This window comes from Rhamphochromis sp. 'chilingali', assembly GCF_963969265.1.
Source record: "Rhamphochromis sp. 'chilingali' genome assembly, chromosome: 13".
NCBI classification, from domain to species: domain Eukaryota; kingdom Metazoa; phylum Chordata; class Actinopteri; order Cichliformes; family Cichlidae; genus Rhamphochromis; species Rhamphochromis sp. 'chilingali'.
In genome coordinates, this window is record NC_137940.1 from 36,916,365 (window position 1) to 36,930,684 (window position 14,320).

At 38.9% G+C, this 14,320-nt stretch overlaps 1 protein-coding gene across 1 annotated transcript in view; it reads right to left on the minus strand.

Moving 5' to 3' along the window:
- Positions 1–6,963: 6,963 nt before the first annotated feature.
- gfra4b (GDNF family receptor alpha 4b) overlaps positions 6,964–14,320 on the minus strand; it is a 57,522-nt gene continuing 50,165 nt past the window's right edge. Inside the window, exons 8-9 of the mRNA XM_080901701.1 lie at positions 10,684–10,844; positions 6,964–8,553 (exon numbers count right to left, since the gene is read on the minus strand). Coding sequence (XP_080757827.1) covers positions 8,410–8,553; positions 10,684–10,844 — 305 coding nt within the window. The 3' untranslated portion in view covers positions 6,964–8,409. The remainder of the gene's footprint in view (positions 8,554–10,683; positions 10,845–14,320) is intronic.

The following is a 14,320-nucleotide window of genomic DNA, read 5'->3' on the forward strand; positions in this document are numbered from 1 at the left end:
TTTTAAATGTATTCCACTACAGATTACAGATTACATGCCCCAAAATGTATTCTGTAACGTATTCTGTTAAGTTACTCAATGAGAGTAACGTATTCTGAATACTTTGGATTACTTAATATATTATCGTGCTTTTTGCAACTACATGAATGTACTATTGCTGTGATTTATTACTATTACTGAAGGTCCGCGGCTCCGAACCGTAAAGGGACTTCTGGCCAATACGTTGGGTTCCGTGTCGGCTTGTAGCTGAAAAATAGCTTTACTTTGTTGTGTGGGTCAACTTTGAGACAGAGAGAGGCGTTGAAAGGCTGCTCCAACGGAACTTATTGTTTCGGAGGAAAACACGAACACAGTCGAGTCTTAATAGCGTACTTACAACTGGGCTCGTCAGGCACTCTTCTTGGCTGCAGTGGTTATTATTATATTTACATGCTTACGGTTGCCATGGTTACAGGGAGAGCATGTCACCCTGTAACCATGGCAACCGTAACACTGCCGCCTGGAACAACAGAACGTAGCTGTGAAACAAAACCCAAACAGTCCTGACCCGCCACAATATGAAACAGGAAGTACCGCCGTGTAATCCATTTATTTCAACAAAGTAACTGTATTCTGAATACCACCTTTTTAAACGGTAACTGTAACGGAATACAGTTACTCATATTTTGTATTTTAAATACGTAACGGCGGTACATGTATTCCGTTACTCCCCAACACTGAGTGAGAGTGATATGTTAGTTTCCAATAGGCACTGTATGGCACAAGTGGGGTCCTGGAAATGTGTTAAGTGAGCAGCAAATGGATTTTAGCACATACTACAAATGTATCAAGTTGCTGTAATTGGTAATAATGAATATGATATGAATTCCTTGGTGTAAAAAGGTAACAATTAATTTGCAAGTAATTCATTATCACTTTTATGTCCTAAATTAAAAGTATGGACATTAATTTAAATACTTAAGTAAACTACAGAGGTTCTAGAGTGGAGTTTATTTAAGATAAAGTCATTGTGTTTTTCAATAAGTTGTCTGTCCAGATATCAGATAATCCATCTCATTGTCATGATTGTCCACTGATAATATCAGTGAAGACAAGTGTAGGCAAAAGATCTTTAAGCTCTGCCTTGTGCCACTCTATAGCTGAAATATTATATTTAGTTTCATCTTTTAAAAAAAAAAAACATTATTGAGGGGAAAGACACACAGCAAAGGGTCACAGGCTGGACTCTGACACTCTGACCATGTGGCATGTGGCCACCTGCTTTTTCTAAGCTTTTCATGAACTTTAACATTTAACATGCTATACAGGCCTGTATAGTTTGAGCTGTAGCTCTTTGCTCTTGGGTTTTATCTGCAGTTTCTCTGAGCATTTGCTGGAGTGCCCAGTCCTGGGAGGACTATGGTCACACTTGCTGATTAATCAGTTGATCAAATCCATTTTATTAGCAGCCCTGTCTGCTGTTTACCCTCTTAATTCCTATGCAAGCAGGAAGGGTGGACATAGGTTTTCATGTAACTGAATAGAGTCCCGTTGAAGGACACAATCTACCCAGTGTATCCTGGCATCTCATCCCATGGACATGGCTCACATGGAAGGCATCCGAGAATGATGCCCAAACCACCTCCGTTTGCTCAGCCAGACTCAGTGTCTCCCGCCTCCCTTGGAATGGCGTACGACTTCTGTCAGAGGTGAGAGGACATCCCAGTCTGCCAAGCAGACCTCTCAGTCTTTTTCTCTGCTATCTGATTCCAATTCAGGTCTAATGTTACAATTAAGACAAACAGCCATCAGCCTGTTACCTAAGGTCTCCTAGTGCCAAGTACACTTAAACACTTGTTGTTATTGACAAGCTGCAGACAGGCCATTGTTCCCATAGTTCCCAGCGTCCCACCCGAGGATACAGCTGGCCACTTGTAGATTTGAATGCTTTAATATAAAACACTGCTTTGAACGCTAAACATCCAAAGCAATGTTATACTTTTATGCTAAATGATTTAAATTATAGTTAATCTCTATTATACTGCACACTGCAGCACTCTACTATAACGTTCTGGTTTCAGTTAGCCAACTTCTAGTGTTTGTGGGATTGACGTTCAGCCACTTTCCAGCAAGCCTTGGTTGCATGGACATAGAAAACACTATGTGTAAAGTAAAAGTGGGCTGCATTTGTCAAAATACATTGAATATCTTTTATTAGTTGTTTTTTTAAAATCCATCTTTATATGTAAAAATAAACGAATAAAAAAATAAAAGTGTCCAATAATAAGTTTTCAGTTATTCACTGCCTACACAGAAAGGTCTTGTCGGTGGGATCCTAGATTGTGTTTAAGTCAATGTAGGACTGCTTTATATTTATGGAAACCACCATCTTTTTGACTGCAAAACAAGCTATGCTATATGGAACAATGTTATTAGCAAAACCTTCCTGTGACAAACTCAGCAAGAGTAAACATGCAAGCTCTATGCATGTGGAGGTGTGCATTTGACATTTCCAGAGCTCCATTAAACTTTCTTTAGGATTTTTTTTAATTTTCTCGTGGATATTAAAGGACCAATATTACAAGAAGTAAAGTTCCAGTTTGACAAATTGCATTATGGGTCATCAGGGATAAGAGATGATTCTAAACTGGGTTTGTTTTTTCCACGACGCTGCACAGTGAAAATGAAAATGCATCACTCATGAGGTAATGAGTCTGGTATAAATCAGCTGAGCAGTTCTGATATAATCACAGCAATCTGTTTATCATCCACATTAATTTTAAAATGAGCATTGTTCCTCACTGCCATGCATTATGTTGGAGGTCACTCCACTGACTTCATTATACATTCCTACGGTGTAACTGCACGATGATGCAAACAAGTGTTGTATTCTTCACTTAGTTCTGATAAAGAGCTTTGTAGGCTCCACATTTTTTTATCATAAGTGGGGACTTTCATCTGCAGTCATAACTCTGAGTCTTGTACAAATTGGATTTACCTGATTATTTTTTTCTCCTTGTTAACTTTCCAGCCTATCGTTCTTTTATCTCTGCGTTAAGGGAAAACTGCTATGTTTATTTTTAATTATTTAAAATAACACGGACATAGAAGACATAGAAAAGGACAAAAGTGCTGTAGAAAAAAGGCAAACATGACATTGTACAGCAGTTCTACTATGTGTGACTGTTTTTTAAATTGTATTTAATCAGAGAGTAAAATTCTTCAGATTAGGAATCTCTGTTGAAATGGTGTTCTGGGTCAATATTGACATATAGGTTTTGCAAACCATAATGTTAATCTTTAATATCTTTGGGAATTTTTATGTTATTAATTAGAAAAAAGTAGTGCATTAGGGATAACTAAACTTGTAACTTTGTATCATTTTAAGAGTAATAATCATTTATTATTCAAAACAACACAAAGAAAGTTTAATAGTCAAATAAGTAGTTAGTCTCATTTTTGTGTGTTGACAATTTTCCCAAAGATTTGTTTAATACAATATGTGTTGCCATTAAGACGTTTTCAAATTATCCGACAAAAAGGGATATTTTTGAGCCAAAATGGCCAATAGACTGGAATTTTAATATTATATATAACTATTACTTTTCTACTTCTTTTGAGCACTTGAATCATTTTCCTCAATCATCTGTCTCACCCAAAGATACAACGAGACTAAGGGAGCCAGAGGTCCAACCACCAAGCTTCTGATTAGCAGAACTATCCTAGTCATAGTGTAACAAATCCTCAAAATAATAAGTAGACATATGTGAGGCATATACAGGTTAATAAAAGCTACCATACTACCTACGTGTGTGTGTGTGTGTGTGTGTGTGTGTGTGTGTGTGTGTGTGTGTGTGTGTGTGTGTGTGTGTACCCAGTCTTGCTTGCAATGTTTGCAAAGGTAATTTAGTCCATTGCTATTTTTAGTAGCTAGTCAGGGGATGACTATGAACTTTGATTCTGTCTTGGACTTACTACCACATATAACTGCAACAATAATATTTGCATTTCCAACACCTACACTTTGAATTTGTTAGATGGTGCATGACGCTTGATAATCATCAGCTTGAGCTAATGATTATCAAGCTCCATTTTTGTCTGCAAGCAGAGTTCCACCATAGCAAGTTCAGTCGAATGACCTTTATTTCAACTTTACAATTAACTCAATTTATAGCTATTTATATATTTGAAGTTGTCTTGTTTGTTGAAGAGGTTTGGCAACAGGCACAATGAATATTTCTAATCTTGCTAATTTATTTCTTTCTTTCTTTTTTACATAAATAGCTGGATTAGGCCTACAACAGTTTATTGGTTGATATTAGCAATTTGCTTAACCAATATCTATCAGCATTTATATGTGTCTGAAAAAAATTGACTCATTTATATCAGAACATCATGAAATATTGGCATTGCTTTCTGTCTTAAAAATCAGTTTGTCTCTAATTTAGATGTAAATGATCTTTACTTCCATTCAAAGATTAAACTCATGAGTGTTAGTAAAAAGCACACTGAATTTTATCATGGCAGTGTTTGGAAATGTTTCATTTTGCACACAATTATGAGCAAACAGGCATTCATTTAGCCGGCTGTATGCAGTGAATCAACAAAACCCCAAAACATGTTGGCATTTGTTATATTCCATAAATGTATGCAAATTTCATTCATTTTGCAATTTTTACAATGCTAACAACAAGATAATTCAGCATTTTATGTCACAGCTTATTGAATACCGATAATTTTCTGTTTAAACCAAATGCAAAATGTAAATACTGGTAAAGGACGAATGTTTATAGTGACTATCTGCAGAAATCAGCAAATCAGCCAGATTTTACTTTTACTGCTGAGCGTTACAGCAGTTCCAGTTTTCAAAGCTATTCAGGATTCTCAGGGAAAAAAAAAAAAGGATCACTCATGATACTCATTTCACGGCAATTTGTGTGTGTGTGTGTGTGTGTGTGTGTGTGTGTGTGTGTGTGTGTGTGTGTGTGTGTGTGTGTGTGTGTGTGTGTGTGTGTGTGTGTGTGTTTACTCTGTTGAGCCTCTTATGAATAAGGGCTTTCCTTTTAAAAAAATATGTTTTGCAACATGTTCAGCTATGATGGTATAGTAAATTAGTGAATTTTGTATTTTCTTATTTGGTCTTTGGCAGTAACATGTAGCACTAGTTGTATCTACTGTTGGTAATAGCTAGTAAGTGCAGCAAAAATCAATACAGTTTTCAGATAATTAACTTATTTAAGTATGTATAATTAATACACTCAACAAAAATATAAACGCAACACCTTTGTTACTGCTCCCATTCCCCATGGGATGGACGTAGAGACCTAAAATTCATTCCAGATACACAATATAACCATCCCTCCCAAACAGTGGTCACAAATCGGATCTCAGCTGACCCTTCTCACCCTGGACACAGTCTGTTTGACCTGCTCCCCTCAGGCAGGAGGCTCCGGTCCATTCGCACCAGAACCTCTCGCCACAAGAACAGTTTCTTCCCCTCTGCTGTTGGACACATGAACAATAACCACATGACTGTCCCCGCCACTAACACATGACCCTACGCTGTGTCACTGCATCATTTCATGTTTGGCACTGATCACCACCTGCACTCATGTATATATCTTTCTACGTAGCACTCATAATTCTTATTCTCATGTATATATCTCATGTATATCTCATGCACATATCTTTCTTTCTACATAGCACTTTAATTCTTATTGTCTGCACTGAAGCACCGCAGCAATTTCCTAATGTTGTAAACCTCAACATCTGGCAATAAACCCATTCTGATTCTGATTCTGATTCTGAAATGTGTGGTAGTGGGCACATCTGCTATATTGAGATAATCCATCCCACCTCACAGGTGTGCCACATCAGGATGCTGATCTGACATCATGAGTAGTGCACAGGTGTACCTCAGACTGCCCACAACAAAAGGCCACCCTGGAATGTGCAGTTTTGTCTCACAGCAAAATGCCACAGATGCCACAAGCAATGAGGGAGCGTGCAATTGGCATGCTGACAGCAGGAATGTCAACCAGATCTGTCGCCCGTGCACTGAATGTTCATTTCTCAACCATAAGCCGTCTCCACAGGCGTTTCAGAGAATATGGCAGCACATCCAACCGGCCTCACAACCGCAGACCTCGTGTAACCACACCAGCCCAGGACCTCCACATCCAGCAGGTTCACCTCCAAGATCGTCTGAGACCAGCCACCCAGACAGCTGCTGGAACAATTGGTTTGCACAACCAAACAATTTCTGCACAAACTGTCAGAAACCGTCTCAGGGACGCTCAACTGCATGCCCGTCGTCCTCATCGGGGTCTTGACCTGACTCCAGCTCGTCGCCGTAACAGACTTGTGTGGGCAAATGCTCACATTCGATGGCGTCTGGCACGTTGGAGAGGTGTGCGCTTCACGGATGAATCATGGTTCACATTGTTCAGGGCAGATGGCAGCTGAGAATGTCCCAGTTCTTGCATGGCCAGCATACTCACCGGACATGTCACCCATTGAGCATGTTCGGGATGTGCTTGACCGGCGTATACGACAGCGTGTACCAGTTCCCACGAATATCCAACAACCTCGCACAGCCATTGAAGTGGAGTGGACCAACATTCCACAGGCCACAATTGACAATCTGATAGACTCCATGCGACGATGTGTTGCACTGCATGAGGCAAATGGTGGTCACACCAGATACTGACCGGTTCTGGGTCCCCAGACCCCCAATAGCGCAAAAAACTGCACATTCCAGGGTGGCCTTTTGTTGTGGGCAGTCTGAGGTACACCTGTGCACTACTCATGATGTCAGATCAGCATCCTGATGTGGCACACCTGTGAGGTGGGATGGATTATCTCAATATAGCAGATGTGCCCACTACCACACATTTGGACTGATTTGTGACCACTGTTTGGGAGGGATGGTTATATTGTGTATCTGGAATGAATTTTAGGTCTCTACGTCCATCCCATGGGGAATGGGAGCAGCAACAAAGGTGTTGCGTTTATATTTTTGTTGAGTGTATATTGAATGCCTTTAAAATTAGTTTCAAATAGCCGTTAAGGAATTCGAAGCAAGATATAAGCGCATCTCCAATATGAAGCAATTTATCGGCTTAAGACAGATCAGACTTTGTCAAAAGGGCTGAATTATTATGTAAATCCTGTTATATTCTTACTTCAAATAATCACTTGATAGTACCTCATAGGTTTTATGACTGTTAGTTTAGCTGTCAGTGGTTCTCAAACTCTGGTGAGTGTAAAAAATATGGAGTGAAATTGTAACCTAATAGTGTTAACTTCAACAGCATTAAACATTGCTAATTTAATTAGAAAAGGTTGAATAATAGCAAAATGTATTCATAATGATCAGAGAACTTTTATTTGCTACTCCTCTGGTTGGCATGTTCCCAGACAGGAAATACTGAATCATTCATTACTGTCAAATCTCTAACAGGCTCCCTACTGGTGTAGGTGACACCTCAATAAGTAAAACCATTCCCTTTGTTCTCCGGCACAAAAATTCAGAGCTCTGTATAGAAATGGTCACTTACACAATGAGAAACAAAGGGCCATTGCACTCACAAACACAAAGCACAGCAGCTACAGGTAAAGAGTCTCAGCTTCTCTGGTTATTTCCTTTCAAGTCCCAGAAGTCACCTTCGCTGATAAAGACCAAGGACTTCTATTTTCTATCAACAGCTTCTGAGGTTTTAACGATAAAAAGTGAAATGTTGCTGGGGAGTTTGAGAAAGGGACAGTTTCAATGGAAAAGATGATGATGATGTCAAGGTTTTTCTTATGTTCTCGCCACATCTCTTCTTGATAGTTGTGCTAGACATTTTTGGAATCAGTGCATTAGTCCAGGATGTCTGAGTGAAATGCAGCTCTGTTGTCTCTTGGTCGCTCGACAGTTCCAGTATTGGTCAGGTATAATGGTCCTCTTTCACTCAGTTGAAGAGACAGCAGCTTTCTGAACACTTTATCCACAGAGCACATACAAAGTTTGCTCCAGTCATTTTTCAGAACCATATTTAAACAAGAGCCTCTGTTTGTAATACAAATCTTCACAGTACATACTTCATGTCTAAATATCATACACATTTGTTATATTATAACTGAATAGAGATACACAGAGAGCTGAAAACTTAGCTAGTCCACAGAAGCAGCACCTTGACTTCATCTCAGCTTGATCGCAATAATATACAAATGCACAGACAGGCATCTGTCTGTCAAAGGCTCCCACACTCAGAATGAGAACTCTGACAGGTGGAACCGGACTATTTAGAGAGAAAAATAGAAGAACAGAATCGCTGTACAAATTTAGAGGGAGGAATAGCGCCACACGGTCCACTTCCTCTGAACTGCACAGGTGCTCCCATTTGCTTGGTACTAGGAGAATCCTTGGCATGCCCCCTGTGCTCTTTAGCGTTCATTGATAAGGATTTGAAGGAGTAGCAACAGAAGGCTGAAGGCAGCTTGAAGCATTAGACTGTGAGGTGAGGCAGCGTTTAGGAGACTGTTAGATGACATGGTGGAGTGGCCCACCAGTAATTCATTTCCCAAGACCTGGAAAGAGACAGGGAAGTTAGTCTTTTCATCTTTTCATGACTTCCAATCTCTTTAATTGTTGTAAACACTTTGAGTTTCATGTGTCATTACTGCTCATATAAAAGCAGATTAGTGATTAGGTGCCAAACACAGATATGTGTCATCTCTCGTCAAATACAAATTTATCTCTTTCACCTTTGAAATTTCTCTTTTCATTTTCAGTAAAATTAAAATACTTGGACTTTGTGGGAGCTACACAAACATTTCAAAGAATGTGGTTCATACCTGATGTGCTCATTTGATTGTTTCCCCCCACCTCCTGGTCTAGTCTGTATTGGAACCTGCTATTCAGCAGTCTTCTGCAGCTTCTGTACTACATCTCTACCTAAAGTACATCTCAATATAAACTATTCAGTAACCACTTTAACTTAAATCCATCTTGTTCCACTCCCATTGAATTTTTACATATTTATTTTCTTATTTCACAACAAGACACTCAAAGTAAAGTTTTTAGTTATCATCATTGTATACAAAAGCTATGCAGTGAAGCAATGTAGCCCAAATTTGCACTTCCCAATGCAAATACAGGCAGCAACTTGGGTGAAAAATGTGTTTAAAGCTGCACCGTGAAAAACCCTATCAGCTGGGACTCTCCTACAGACAGTGGTGTGTGTGTGTGTGTGTGTGTGTGTGTGTGTGTGTGTGTGTGTGTGTGTGTGTGTGTGTGTGTGAATGCAAGGCGTAGATAAAAGTGCTGCATAACTGTGTGGCTAAATGAGACTTGTAGTAAGAAAGCAGTCTGAGTGCTCAAACAGACACGCTGTAAGTACCAGGCCATTCTCTCCTGCTGCTACCAATAATCACAGGACAAACTTAATGATACTTTTAAACTTTGCTTTTACATAGAGAAAGGGAGAAAAGGATTCAGCCTAAAGACAAGTGAGCAAAAATGTAGAGCTTAATGGTACATAAGTACAAAAATCTTTCTATAACTAGAATCTCTATTATTGTACCTGTTTAGGGATTTGTAATGTGGCTATATTCACAAAAGTAATAAAAAGGACAATTTAGCTTTGCTTGTGGTTGACCGTGAGGACTGAAGTAAAGCTAAAGTGGAAGCAAGAGCTGCTTCCACTGCTGAAATGCAGTGAGAAGACCCTCACACACACAATCGCGTTTTGAAATGGTTTCTGTGTCAGATTAGGTGATCATAGTCAAAAATGTAATATATTATATTGTAATGTATTATACTTAATGTCCTCCCCAAGAAAAATGGCTGGCTGCAGTGCTACATTGGACCTTGAACATGCATAGCCTGGTGCACATGGATGTGCCAAAGACTAGCTGCAGTGGTCCATTGAATATTTATGTGTGCAACTTACATTTTTATGAATAAAATTTAACCTAGGCGCCGCAGATCATCACTTGGCAATGAAAACAGTATTTTTTATACTTCTCATTCTGAATAAAGAGAGTGAACTTGCTATTGTGCTGTATGTGTATGCAGAAGTTAAAATGCACTACATATTTATTTGCACTGAAATGAATTAACAAAAAGGTAAACCTTATTTCGAGACTTCCTAATCAGCACCCCATGTCAGCTTGGTTAGGGTATTATCTGGCTAGTATTGTGTTGCCTAATGCAAGTATTAGCAGCAGTATTAGTTATAAAAGTGTCCCATGATGGTCCTATATAAGGGTGAATTCAAATGTCTTGATGCATGTTCAATCATCCAGGTAAGTAAAACTCCAAAAGTTGATCCTGTTCATCTGGACGAAGCGTTTTCAGTGGGAGAAACGTTTCGTCACTCATCCAAGTGACGGCTTCAGACTGATGAGTGACGAATACTGATGAACAGAATCAACTTTTGGAGGTGAATTCAAATGTTTATACCTTAAAAAAATGGTCATATTAACACGATTTATGTCATTTTCATCAGACAAATTCCATTTGGAATACGGAAAATGAGCAGCTGAAACAATAACACAGACAGCAACAAATCTCACTGTCGTTGTCTCAGTCCTGTACAAAATAATTTCAGAAGCCTACAATGTTGCACATCTGAGAAAGTTGTTTTGCCAATGGTTCACTTCTAAACGTGGGATTTTGTAGAGATGCAAGAAAAGAATGACGAGAAAACTGCACACCTGTGTTGGTATTATTGTATCCAGAATGTTCCTCATAGTTTCTATGGTTCCGGGTGGAGAGGTGGTGCTGCTGTTTTCTCTTCTGCCTTGGCTGGTTGTGCTGTACTGGCTGTGAGTCGGCTGTTGGTCTGATTCCCTTCCAAACATCATGAACGCATTACCTGAAACATTAGATATAGCAGTAAAAAACGTTACTATTCCTCAGCAGCAGCACCTTGGTGTTTTCATTGAGTTACATTCATGTCTTATTCAGTCATGACAGATGCCTCCTGTTCTGCGTTGTAAATCTTGCATAAGAGGTTCTCCTAGGCCAAGGCCAGTTTGGATTTGGACAGCATAGGAGAAAAGGAAAAAAGAAAGGCGAAAATACTCAGTATTCTCTTCAAGCATCCAAACTGCACCTGCCTCTCCACATCGACCTCATTAACACTTAGACCGTTTGCACTGGCCAAATAACTGTGAGACGTCTCTGTATCTTTTCTAGGCAGGGGGCCCGAGGAAAGACTGGCCAAAGATTCACCTCGCTACACATACCAAAGATATTCTCAATGTGTACAGGTTCTGTGATAGATATATGCTTGCCAGGGTCAGTAATAAGGACATTCATTATTCACACTCCAGAGCAGAGGTCATAAAAATATGAAGGAAAGAGAGGAAGTTTAAAAATTTGCATGGAAAACAAAGAGACTAGAGAAAGACATAATGCAAATACATGTATGGCAATGGTGACTAATTTATGTTGTGTCAGCTGAGAGTGTCTGAGAGTTACAGTTTAAAAAAGCATTATATACATTATATACAGGGAGTGCAGAATTATTAGGCAAGTTGTATTTCTGAGGAATAATTTTATTATTGAACAACAACCATGTTCTCAATGAACCCAAAAAACTCATTAATATCAAAGCTGAATGTTTTTGGAAGCAGTTTTTAGTTTGTTTTTAGTTGTAGCTATTTTAGTTTTAGCTATGTCAGAAATATACATTTCTGACATTCAAAAACAAAACAAAAACAAACCAGCGACCAATATAGCCACCTTTCTTTGCAAGGACACTCAAAAGCCTGCCATCCATGGATTCTGTCAGTGTTTTGATCTGTTCACCATCAACATTGCGTGCAGCAGCAACCACAGCCTCCCAGACACTGTTCAGAGAGGTGTACTGTTTTCCCTCCTTGTAAATCTCACATTTGATGATGGACCACAGGTTCTCAATGGGGTTCAGATCAGGTGAACAAGGAGGCCATGTCATTAGTTTTTCTTCTTTTATACCCTTTCTTGCCAGCCACGCTGTGGAGTACTTGGACGTGTGTGATGGAGCATTGTCCTGCATGAAAATCATGTTTTTCTTGAAGGATGCAGACTTCTTCCTGTTTCTTGGCCCAGTCTTGACGTTTCAGCTTGTGTGTCTTGTTCAGTGGTGGTCGTCTTTCAGCCTTTCTTACCTTGGCCATGTCTCTGAGTATTGCACACCTTGTGCTTTTGGGCACTCCAGTGATGTTGCAGCTCTGAAATATGGCCAAACTGGTGGCAAGTGGCATCTTGGCAGCTGCACGCTTGACTTTTCTCAGTTCATGGGCAGTTATTTTGCGCCTTGGTTTTTCCACACGCTTCTTGAGACCCTGTTGACTATTTTGAATGAAACGCTTGATTGTTCGATGATCACGCTTCAGAAGCTTTGCAATTTTGAGACTGCTGCATCCCTCTGCAAGATATCTCACTATTTTTGACTTTTCTGAGCCTGTCAAGTCCTTCTTTTGACCCACTTTGCCAAAGGAAAGGACGTTGCCTAATAATTATGCACACCTGATATAGGGTGTTGATGTCATTAGACCACACCCCTTCTCATTACAGAGATGCACATCACCTAATATGCTTAATTGGTAGTAGGCTTTCGAGCCTATACAGCTTGGAGTAAGACAACATGCATGAAGAGGATGATGTAGACAAAATACTCATTTGCCTAATAATTCTGCACTCCCTGTATATAGACATTTCAACAAATATCAGCAAGTTCTGCAAGGAAAGCTGTAGCATCCTTGTTACATGGCTACAGATAATCAAAGAGTGTGTCAGTGTACTTTAGTTTAACAGCTTCAAGCACTTTGGTTAGCAACACTATAAAAATAAAGTTTGGCCTATGTTATCTTATAAAGGTAAACAACAAAATGCTCACTACGTAAGTCAACAAACGTATCAGCATTGTTTCCCTCTTAAATAACAGGAGAACCTGGCAGATTAAATGCATGTACAGATGTGTGTAAAATACCTTTAAATTAACAATGAAGAATAAGTTAAAAGAATAAACATAAAACCAAAGTTCAAATGCAGCCTATACTTGCTAATTTGATAGTATAGATAGTATAGTACAAATAGGTGCTCTGTTTTAAAGATCAGATATCAATCAGATCTTTAAAGAATCTTTAAGATTCTCTTTAAGAAAGAGGTTTTTACAAGTATCTAAAGCAGGAAAGGACTATTAGTTTTCCAGAGCTTCCATAAGACACACGGGGCAGTCCCAATTTCTCATGTGGCCCCTTGAGAAAATTAATTGCCCACTCCTTTTCTAAACTCTTTTTTTCTTTCAGAGGTGAGCAAGAAACAAATTCTTAGACACAATTTTTATCCCTTTTTTTGTTTGTTTGTTTGTTTCTCTTGGGCTACTAGAAATTTTAAAGTAATGTTATTGTTCTTTAGACCTTGATATCTTATGTCTGTGAAGGTTCTCAGTCATCCAGGTCATTGTAGTCAAAGGAGCTTGCAAAGAAAAGCGTCTTTCTACCTACCCACCAAGGTCTGAGGGATCTTCCAAGAATGGTGTGATTATTTTCCTGAGCACTGATTGGTCAGTAGACAGTGCTTTTGCACATTTATCTCTTTTTTGATCACTTTAACACACCTGGGGAATTAAAAAATTTCCAAAATCTTCAACAGCATTTATTTTCCATCAGTTCTTTAAATAAGATATAAGTTTTAAATAGGCTAATAATTACAGGGTTGCTTACATATAATTCAGTTAGAAGTGACTGTCTGAAAGAGCAGGTGGAATTACCAAGAAACCACATAAAGTGCAAATGATCGTGCAACATTTAAAAAAGTGTTTTGTTTCATTCATAAATGAAAGAATGAACCAGAGGGAGTGAGAAAGGGCACACTCTGAATTTTACAAAGAGACCCTTGATTTAAACACATCTCTCTCTGTGCCAGTGATGAAGTATGCTGGAAAACATTTTTCTCACTGAATCCCAACAGCTCCATCCTATCATTATGCCTGCCATGGAGCGTAATTTGGTTTTCATATCAAGCCCCTTGAATGTCCTGTATTACAGGTTATCAGTGAAAATTATACTGATTACAAAATTCATTTTTTCTGTTTTATCTTACAAATGAAATTACACTGCTCAACCAGGAGTTAAGTGGAAGGATGTGAAACCACAGAAATCAGAGCGAGCCAGCAATTTGGGAAAACAGGATTTGTTTCATCTCTACAGTTGCAGGCTCTGTCTTTTTACCTGTGCCAGATGCAGTTCAATTTCACATAAAGTAATGTACTATATAGTGAATATAATATGAAATATAAATGAGCAAAATTGTTAATATCCCCAGTAAGTCTCCCTGAAGTTTAACCCCTAACTTCATTCT